The 11,042-nt window shown below is 40.9% G+C and overlaps 1 protein-coding gene across 1 annotated transcript in view; it reads left to right on the top strand.

Moving 5' to 3' along the window:
• Positions 1-11,042, top strand: part of LOC122561472 (carboxypeptidase A1-like) — a 39,750-nt gene that overhangs the window by 2,936 nt on the left and 25,772 nt on the right. Inside the window, exon 3 of the mRNA XM_043713216.1 lies at positions 3,928-4,009. Within this exon, the coding sequence (XP_043569151.1) occupies positions 3,928-4,009 (82 nt within the window). The remainder of the gene's footprint in view (positions 1-3,927; positions 4,010-11,042) is intronic.

The raw sequence follows: 11,042 nt of genomic DNA on the forward strand, positions 1-11,042 counted from the left end.
ACCGCCCGTGGCCCAACATTTCAACTCCCCCTCCCACTCTGCCGGGGACATGGAGGTCCTGGGCCTCCTTCACCGCCGCTCCCTCACCACCAGACGCCTGGAGGAAGAACGCCTCATCTTCCGCCTCGGAACACTTCAACCCCAGGGCATCAATGTGGACTTCAACAGTTTCCTCATTTCCCCTTCCCCCACCTCACCATAGTTCTAAACTTCCAGCTCACCACTGTCCCCATGACTTGTCCGGACTTGTCCTACCTGTCGTTTTTCACCTATCCACTCCACCCTCTCCTCCCTGACCTATCACCTTCATCCCCTCCCCCACTCTCCCATTGTACTGTATGCTACTTTCTCCCCACCCCCACCCTCCTCTAGCTTATCTCTCCACGCTCCAGGCTCACTGCCTTTATTCCTGATGAAGGGCTTTTGCCCGAAATGTCAATTTCGAAGCTCCTTGGATGATGCCTGAACTGCTGTGCTCTTCCAGCACCACTAATCCAGAATCTAGTAGCATCCAAGGCAATTCTGGGGGGTTGTCAAACCCCCTTCACTCCACGACTTCAGAGTTGAGCTGCTGAACTTGATCATTGACACTTGTTCATAGCATTTGAGCACATTTTGATTGGTTGAACATGAGCTAAAGTGACCAGGGCAATAAGAACAAAATGGAGAAATGAAAGAAGGAAAATAGAGATTAAAGGAGACAAAAAGATCCACTAACAAATGACCAGTTTTGACTCTTATCCTTATACTGTTAGAATCCTTCAAGGTTTGTCTCTGAAACATATTTGAATGGCCTAGGAGAGCACAGAGGATGAATTGAAAGCATAGGGACTTCACAACATTAAAACCGAAAATAGGAGGGGGGGTCTCGAAGGGTGCAGTCTTCATGTGATATCTTATGCCCCCTGTTGGTTGATTACTTGTGTGGTGTTGATAGCTTGTACCCGAGGACTCACTGTTCTGCAAGTAACGGGGGCGGGAATCCCAGCTGGGTTTAAAGGCATGGGGTAAATAATGGGCACTAATCCTAATTGGACTGAAAGAAAACTTTTTTAAAAATTACTGGGTTGCAGAACCATGGGTTCTAAGATCATCACAAAAACGCTGCCTGACCACCCAGGAAAGCTACTCATTAAATGTTTGGACAAATAAGCTGTTTAATTAAAATAAACTATTTAATTAACAGAAACTATTACATCAATACAATATTTTTCCTAGAAATTCTATTGCACAGTTTCTTGAATAATCGAGTTTAACTTTTGCAATGAATAACATTTGTTTTCTGCTACAGCACGTAACAAAGGTCTGTGCTTTCTGAAAGTGCCAATCTTTCCAATTCAGATAAACAGGATTAAGGTCTCAACTTTCTCTGATACCTTTGTAGTTGTGTTGCCGTAGTCTTACCAGACCATAGGGGCTGCTTTCTTATTAGAGAGAAGCGACTAGTGGTGATTTAACCTGAGGGCCACCAGACGTCAGGCACGGGAAGAGGTTGAAGAGGAGAGTCCTTCAATGGTAACCTCAAACAGGTGACAGGAATTGAACCCACGTTATTGGCATTACAATACTCTGTAAACCAATTGGCCAGCGAACTGAGCTAAACTGATTCCCTCTGATATCTATAGCGAATCTGAATGAGATGGTTTTGGGTTGCTTAATACATCATCAAAAAATGTCCTATGAAATTGTAAGACTAAGCAACCACTTAGTTCACTGAGTTTGCTTTGCCATTCAATGAGATCATGACTCATCTGATAATTCTCAACTCCACCTCCCTACCTTATCCCCATAACTCTTGATTCCATTCTCATTAAAAGTCTGTCTCTCTCAACCTTGAATATACTTAATGACTTGGTTTCAACAGCCGCCTGCATAAATAATTCCACAGATTGATTACCTACTGAAAGAATACATTCCTTCTCAGCTCTGTCTTAAATGTGGCACCCTTTATTCTGAGTTTACGCTTTCTGGTCCTAGACAAGGAGAAATGAACTCTCAGCATCTGCCCTGTCAAGCACCTGAACAGTGTTATATGTTTCAATTAGGTCATTCTCATTCTTCTATATTCCAATGAGTAAAGGCTCATCTTACTCAACCTCTCTTCGTAAGAAAATCCTCCTTACTGGGATCAACCCTATGAATCTTCTCTAGACTGCCTCTGATGCCAATATATTATTCCTTAGGTAAGGGCATCAAAATTGTTCACCGTATTCTAGGTGTGATCCACCTGGCGCCTTGTATAGTTTTAACAAAATTTCCCTATTTTTAGATTTTGTTGCCTTTGAAATAAAGTTCATTTGCCTTCCTTATTGCAATTGAAAATGGATGCTATCTTTTGTGTGCTTAGTCCATGAGGACCCTCAGATCCCTTTGTGATACATCTTTTTACAGTGTCTGTCCACTTAAATAATATTCAGTTCCTCTATTCTCCCTGCCAAAATGCATAAACACACATTTTCACACATTATATTTAATCTTTTATGCTCTCACTTCAGCTGTCTCCAACCTTCTGTAGACTGTTTGCGTCATCCACACTATTTGCCTTCTCACCTATTTTTGTGTCATCTGCAAACCTGGTGACAGTATTCCACTTCTGTTGTCCAAGCCAATAATCTAGAAAACAATTGTAACGCCAAGCACTAATTCCTGTGACATTTCACTTGTTACAGGTAACCATCCTGAAAATGCTCCCTCATCCTGATTCTCTGTCTTCTATTACTTAGCCAATTCTCTATCCATACTAATATACCACCCAATATCATAAGCTCTTATCCTATTAAGTTGCTTTATATGTGGTGCCTTATCAAATGCCTTTTGGAAAAGCCAATATATTACATCTACTGGTTTCCATTTATCTTTCCTGTTTTTTATCTCCTCAAAGAATTCTAATAATTTTGTCAGGAATGATTTCCCCTTCATGAAGCCATGCTGACTCTGCTTGATTGTGTTATGTATTTCCATATATTCTGCTTTCACATCATTTGTAACAGAATCAGACATTTTCCAAATGACTGATGTTAAGCTAATAGGCCTATCATATCAGAAACTCCCTACAGTGCAGAAAGAAGCCTTTCGGACAAGCAAAGTCTGCACCAATCCTCCAAAGAACATCCGACCAAGAACCAGACACCCAACCTATCCCTATAACCCCACATTTCCATGGCTAATCCATCTAGCGTACACATCCCAGGACATTACAGGGCAATTTCCTATGGCCAATCCACCTAAATAGCACATCTTCATCTGTGGGAGGAAACCAGTGCATTCAGCAGAAACTCACACAAACGCAGGGAGAGTGTGCAAATTCCACACAGACAGTCACCCAAAACTGGAATTGAACCCAGGTCCCTGGTGCTGTGAGAGGACAGTGCTAACCATTGAACCATTGTACCTCCACATCTCTTGTGCTTTTTTTTGTCTGGCTCAACTTTTGAATAAGCGTGTTACATTGATAACTTTCCAATCCTTTGGAACTTTTCTGGAAGTCAAGGATTGTTGGAGAATTGTTACCAGTGCATCCATCATCTCTGTATCTACTTGCTTTAAAATTCCAGGATGCAACCCTAGGCCTTTGGCTTCATTAGTTTACCCATTTACTTTTTCTCTTGTGATAGTATCATATTTATTTCCACACCTTCTTTTAGCTCTTTATTTAGTGTGTTTTGGAATGCTGTTAGTGTCTTCTAACATGATGACTGAAGTAAAGTATTTATTCAACTCCTCTGCCATTTCCTGCTTCCACATTATTATTCCACAGCCTATTGTAATTTTTGGTACAAAGCTTAAAGTAACACACAATAATCTACCATTTCAGAAACAGTGTAACACATTCCTCTCTCAAGGTTTGAGATGAAAAGACTGCCCCATGGCTTTTAACTCTCCCATGAAGAATTTCAATTCCCTTTCTTTCATGTTTGCTTCCTACAGTGACCAGGTTTTACGAATCACTGCCAGTAATGAGGCACAGCTTGACCTGGTGCAATCTCTCCAAGAACTACAGCATCTAAATGTGAGTTAGCATACATAAAGATAATATTTAATTAATATAAATCAATGCAATTCTTGGGCATCCCTTCATGCTTTGTCTCCCATTTCAGTCTGATCAGTGGTCACGTATTATCTTTGCCTTATGCTTTTCAATCTTAGTTGTGGCCTTTGGTATGACATTTTAGATTTCTCACTATATTAAAATGCTTTACCTATCAGCAATTATCAATTGCAGTTAAAAACATACAAATAATTATTGAACTGTAATAATTGCTAATGTGTCATTGTGAATCCCTGAAATGTATATATTAAAGAAATCAAGGCAATTTCTGATTTCCAAAAGGCATTTAATAATTTGCCACGTCAAAGGTTATTAGGCAAAATAAGAACACATGGTGTAAGGATAACACATTAGCATGAGTAGACGAATGGTTAGTGAACAGGAAATCAAATGTACTGATAATTGGGTTATTTTCAGGTTGGAAAATGTAATCAGTGGAGTGCAAGAGGGATCAGCATTGGAGCCTCAATGAATTAAAACCTATATCAAAGTTGGAGGAACCAAATGTATGGTTGCTAAGTTTGATGATAACACAAAGATGTGTAGGAAATTAAGTTATGAAGAGGACATAAGCAATCTGCAAAAGGATATTGATAGATTAAATGAATGGGCAAAAATATTCCTGATGGACCCATGTGGCAAAATGTAAAATTGTCTCCTTTGGCAGGAACAATGGAAAAGCAGCATGCTTTTAAATGGAGAGAAATTGCAGAACTCAGCAATATGGAGGGATCAGAGGATTGTTATTGATTCCAGCTAATGGTAAAACTGGCAGAGTGAGGCCTGGGTTGATAAATTTTATTTTTACAATTTGGATCCTGCTATGGTCGGTCACTGAACATATTTACAAAAGGATGCTAATGTATTTTTAACTTCATTACACAGAAGCAAAACAAAAATACAAAATCATATGGCAATTTGGAAAGATTCAAACAGCAAAAAGAAAGATTCAGTCATCTTTCCCAGATTATACTTTGCAGAATCTCAGCCTCAGTGAAGCATCCCTCCTGCCTTCACTTTAAGATTTCTTCTCAACTGAAGAGGTTGCAAGCATTTCCTCTTGTCAAATTTCTGTATGTTCAACAGAATTTGAAGGTAGATGCAATACAATAAAAAGTTAACAGGAGTAGATAGGAATTTGTAATTCATAACATGAACAGATAAGCCATGACTATATTGATGGCAGAGCAGGCATGAGCCAAATAACCTAACTTTGATCCTAATTTTTATGTTTGAACGTATGATTTTATATGATTCTCTCCATTACTATTGTTCCTGATATATACAGTTACAAGTTAACCAGTTGATTTTTCACACTGAACTCTCAGAAAAGTGTTTTCCAGCAACCTTGACCACTAATTAATTGCCACTTAGTGCATCTTTCTCAGATCTTCTAAAGCAACCCTTCTTCTGGCTTCTTTTTCTGGGTCATAAAGACTCAACGTAGTAACTATTTCAGCAATTATCTCAGCAGGGAACTTCGTCAGTCATTGAGCTTAAGCCACATGATGCCTTGGAACTGCTGTTTTGATCCACTGCTTATAAAAAAAAGCTTCTGATCCTGAAAAGAATTGTCACCTCCATTAACAGAAAACCAAAAATCTACTTTAAAATTTAAGTTGCCAAATAATAATGATATATTACAGTCCTTCATCAGTGATCTGGTACATTAACTACAAAAAATATAGTTTGCAGGGATGGTGCATGATTGGGGAGGCAAATGGAGTTTATTGTCATTTATAGCAAGGGAGATGGAATATATAAACATAGTGTCACACAAGATGTTTCTGAGACGACCTATGCACCAGTTTTGGTACCCTGATTTAAGAAAGACTTTGGTTGCATTAGAAACAGTGCAGAGAATGTTGTGTTAGCTGATACCTAGGATGAGGTGGTTATGTGGAAAGGCTGGACAGATTGGGCCTCTATCCACAAAAGTTTAGAGGAATAAGAAATGATGTTATTGAAACTGGCAAGACCCTGAGAGGAAATAAAAGACAGAAGTTGCTGGAAAAGCTCAGCAGGTCTGGCAGCATCTGTGAAGAAATATCAGAGTTAACATTTCAGATTCCTCAGAACAGGAAAGGTCACTGGACCTGACATGGTCATTCTGATTTCTCTTCACAGATGCTGCCAAACTTGCTAAGCTTTTCCAGCAACTTCTGTTTTGGTTTCTGATTTACAACACCTGCAGTTCTTTTGGATTTTGTTTAAATCCTGAGAGGACATGACAGGGTGGATGCTGAAAGCATATTTCCCTTATGGGAGAGACTAAAATGAGGGGATACAGTTTAAAAGTAAGAGATATTACTTTTAGATGGAGGTGTGGAGAAACATTTTGTGTCAGAGCATGATTAGTGTATGGAACTTATTTCTCCAGAAGGCAGAGGATGGGTCATGGAATCATAGAGTTATAGAGATGTACAGCACGGAAACAAACCCTTTGGTCCAACTCGTCCATGATGACCAGAAATCCCAACCTAATCTAGTCCCATTTGCCAGCACTTGGCCCATATCCCTCTAAACCCTTCCTGTTCATATACCCATCCAGATGCCTTTAAATGTTGTAATTGTACTAGCCTCCACCTCTTCCTCTGGTAGCTCATTCCAAACACACAACACCCTCTGCGTGAAACGGTTGCCCCTAAAGTTCCTTTTAAATCTTTCCCCTCTTACCCTAAACCTATGTCCTCTAGTTCTGGACTCCCCCACCCCAGGGAAAAGACCTTGCCTATTTATCCTATCCATGCCCCTCATGATTTTATAAACCTCTATAAGGTCATCCCTCAGCCTCCAAGACTCCAGGGAAAACAGCCCCAGCCTAGTCAGCCTCTCCCTATATAGCTCAAACCCTCCAACTCCGGCAACATTTTTGTGAATCTTTTCTGAACACTTTTAAGTTTCACAACATTAGGGTATTTAGGGCAGCACAGTGGCTCAGTAGTTAACACTGCTGCCTCACAGAGCCAGAACCCAGGTTCGATTCCACCCTTGGGTGACTGTCTGTATGGAGTTTGCACATTCTCCCTGTGTCTGCGTGGGTTTCCTCCAGGTGCTCTGGTTTCCTCTCACATTCCAAAGATGTGTAGGTCAGATGAATTGGCTATGATAAATTGCCCGTAGTGTTAGGTGCATTAGATTAGATTAGATTCCCTACAGTGTGGAAACAGGCCCTTTGGCCCAACAAGTCCACACCGACCCTCTGAAGAGTAACCCACCCAGACCCATTTCCCTCTGACTAAAGCACCTAACAGGGATAAATATATGGAAACGGGTCTAGGTGGGCTACCCTTCGGAAAGTCAGTGTGGACTTGGTGGGCCAAAGGGCCTGTTTCTACACTGTAGGTAATCTAATCTAAAAACATCCTTCTGATAGGAGGGAGACCAGGATTGCATGTAATATTCAAAAAGTGGCCTGACCAATGTTCTGTACAGCTGTAACATGACCTTCCAACTCCTATATTCAACGCTGTGACCAATACAGGAAAGCATTACAAACACCTTCTTCAATATCCTGTCTACCTGCAACTTCACTTTTAAGGCTCAGTTAGATAGATTCTCTCTATTGACAAGGTAGTCAAAGGACATTGCGGCTAGAGTGGAAATTAGTGGATCAACCATGATGATATCAAATAACAGAGCAGACCTGAGAGGATGAAATGTTTCACTGCTACTCCTAATTTGAAACATCATCAGAAATTGACAGAAAAACTCAGCAGATCTGGCAGCATCTGTGGAGGGAAAGCAGAGTTAATGTTTCGGGTCCAGTGACTCTTCTACAGAACTGATTGTAACTGGGAAAAGGTTGGTATATTGTATATGTTAGAGAAGGCAGGGGGGCAATGAGTCAATGATAGGTAGAAATGGAGCACAGAGAGAGAGAGAAAGAAAAAACAGTTGGGCAGACAAAAAAGCGTGTAAAGGTAAGCCTGGGAGAATCAATAGCTGCTAATAGAGATTGTTAGTGGCTGACAATAAGTTGTTTGTGGTAGCAGCCCATGGGATACCAAGGCCTGGTTGTGTGGGGGTTGGGGTAAGGACATGGAGAAGATGTTCAGGCCCTAAAATTATTGAACTTGATATTGAGTCCAGAAGGCTGCAGAGTTCCCAAGAGGAAACTGAGATGTTGTGCTTCTGGCTTGCGCTGAACTTCTCTGGAGCAGTGTAGGAAACCCCAGGCAGGGGTATTGGCCGGGGAGCATGGTGGTGTGTTGAAAGGGCAGGCAACTGGAAGCTCAGGGTCTTTTTGAGGACAGAATGTGGGTTTTCTGCAAAAACTGTTGCCCAGTCTGCACTTCTGTAGAAGACACCACATTGTGAGCTATTCCTAACTTGTTTGTTCATATCAGCTTACTCCTTCTACAGAACACATAACTTGCTCCACTGGAAAATGCCTCATTTTCTCACCTGTCAAATTTGTTGGTGGTCCCATACTGCTCCTGTAATATAAAACAGAGGTTCAAGTTAACAAAGCACTGCATCTAATGTAGCGATGCAATGCTTCAGTTGAACCTTGGAATTCTTTTCAAAAAGCTGTTGAGGTGGTACTCAATTAGAATATTCAAAACCAAACTTGATAGATTTTTGTCAGGCAAGAGTGTTAAAGGTGACAGAACCATAGTCGAAGTTAAGATATTAATCTGCCATCGTTTAATTGAATGCTGGAATGGGATGGTCAACCAACCTCTATTCTAAGTAATTGGTACACTTACAACCCTCCACTCCACAGTGTACTTGGATCCACACAATGCTACAATGCAATTCTAGCCTGTCTGTCCGTGGATGGATGGTGAGGGGAGAGGAAAGGGGAAGGGGAAATGACATTTGATTTGCTAAAGGTTGGACATTCTCTGGAACAATGGTGAATCTGTGTGACTGGAAAGAAACAGACTGTTGAATCCTCCAGATCTGTGAGATCTTTCAAGCTTGCAGGAACTTACATCAAAGAACTATAGGATGCAACAGGATGGCAAAATGCCATTTCATCTATCAGGTTCATGGCAGCATTTCTCTTCTCATCTTGTCTGGTCTCACTTTACTATTTGATCCCTCATAGCCATGAGCAAAGTATTTTTTGTGATTATCTTAGAATTTGTTCCTTTTGACAATAGACAATAGGTGCAGGAGTAGGCCATTCGGCCTTTTGAGCCAATACCAGCATTCATTATGATCATGGCTGATCATTCACAATCAGTATCCTGTTCCTGCCTTATCCCCATAACCCTTGATTCCACTATCTCTATCCATCTCTTTCTTGAAAATATCCTGAGGCTTGGCCTCCACTGCTTTCTGGGGCAGAGCATTCCATATATCCACTCCTCTCTGGGTGAAGAAGTTTCTCCTCAACTCTGTTCTAAATGGCCTACCCCTTATTTTTAAATTGTGTCCTCTGGTTCTGGAACCACCCATCAGCGGAAACATGCTTCCTGCCTCCAGAGTGTCCAATCCATTAATAATTTTATTCTTCTCAATCAGATCCACTCTCATCCTTCTAAACCCTTGTGTATACAAGTCCAATCACTCCAATCTTTCTCCAATCTTTTTTGTTTACTGTCCTTCCAACCAAACAATCCTTATTTATGATATTATTCCAATAATAATCTTGGAGATCTCTTTCTGTTCGCTCTGTCACCTTCTCGGCTCAATTGGAAAAATGGCTCTTCTCAATTTCCTATTCAAAGTGTTAACCTTCAGTCCTGGTAATGTTCTAGTGAGTTTATATGTCATTATTCTTGTTGTCTTTTATGCTTTTACTAAAATATTCATAGAGTCATAGAGATGTACAGCATGGAAACAGACCCTTCAGTCCAACCTGTCCATGCCGACCAGATATCCCAACCCAATCTAGTCCCACCTGCCAGCACCCGGCCAATATCCCTCCAAACCCTTCCTATTCATATACCCATCCAAATGCCTCTTAAATGTTGCAATTGTACCAGCCTCCACCACATCCTCTGGCAGCTCATTCCATACACGTACCACCCTCTGCGTGAAAAAGTTGCCCCTTAGGTCTCTTTTATATCTTTCCCCTCTCACCCTAAACCTATGCCTTCTGGTTCTGGACTCCCCAACCCCAAACCAACACAACATTGAACCGTTAACCAAATACAAAATAACTTGCAGTTATTTAGCATCTTTCACACTTGAAGGATGTTGTAAAACACTTCACAGTTAGTGAAGGACTATTTAATGTACCAATATAGCAGGCAATTAGAACACAGCAAGCTCCAGGGAAAGACATGACAACAACATAATGTTTTAGTAATGTTGATTGAGAAATAAGTATTGATGAACAATCTTTTACACCCACCTCAAAGGGATTATAGACTTTTGTAAGGCATTCGAAAAGGTTCCCCATGGGAGATTGATTAGCAAGGTTAGACCTCATGGAATAAAGGGAGAACTAGCCATTTGGATACAGAACTAGCTCAAAGGTAGAAGACAGAGGGTGGTGGTGGAGTGCCTGTGCCCAGTGGAGTGCCACAAGGATCGGTGCTGGGTCCTCTACTTTTTTTCATTTACATAAATGATTTGGATGCGAGCATAAGAGGTACAGTTAGTAAGTTTGCAGATGACACCAAAATTAGTGGATAGCGAAGAGGGTTACCTCAGATTACAACAGGATCTGGACCAGATGGGCCAATAGAGATGGAGTTTAATTCAGCTAAATGCGAAGTGCTGCATTTTGGGAAAGCAAATCTTAGCAGGACTTATACACTTAATGGTAAGGTCCTAGGGAGTGTTGCTGAACAAAGAGACTTTGGAGTGCAGGTTCATAGCTCCTTGAAAGTGAAGTCGCAGGTCGATATGATAGTGAAGAAGGCGTTTGATATGCTTTCCTTTTTTGGTCAGAGTATTGAGTACAGGAATTGGGAGGTCGTGTTGCAGCTGTACAGGACATTAGTTAGGCCACTGTTGGAATATTGCATGCAATTCTGGTCTCCTTCCTATCGGAAAAATGTTGTGAAACTTGAAAGGGTTCAGAAAAGATTTA

This window comes from Chiloscyllium plagiosum, chromosome 23 (genome assembly GCF_004010195.1).
Source record: "Chiloscyllium plagiosum isolate BGI_BamShark_2017 chromosome 23, ASM401019v2, whole genome shotgun sequence".
NCBI classification, from domain to species: Eukaryota; Metazoa; Chordata; class Chondrichthyes; order Orectolobiformes; family Hemiscylliidae; genus Chiloscyllium; species Chiloscyllium plagiosum.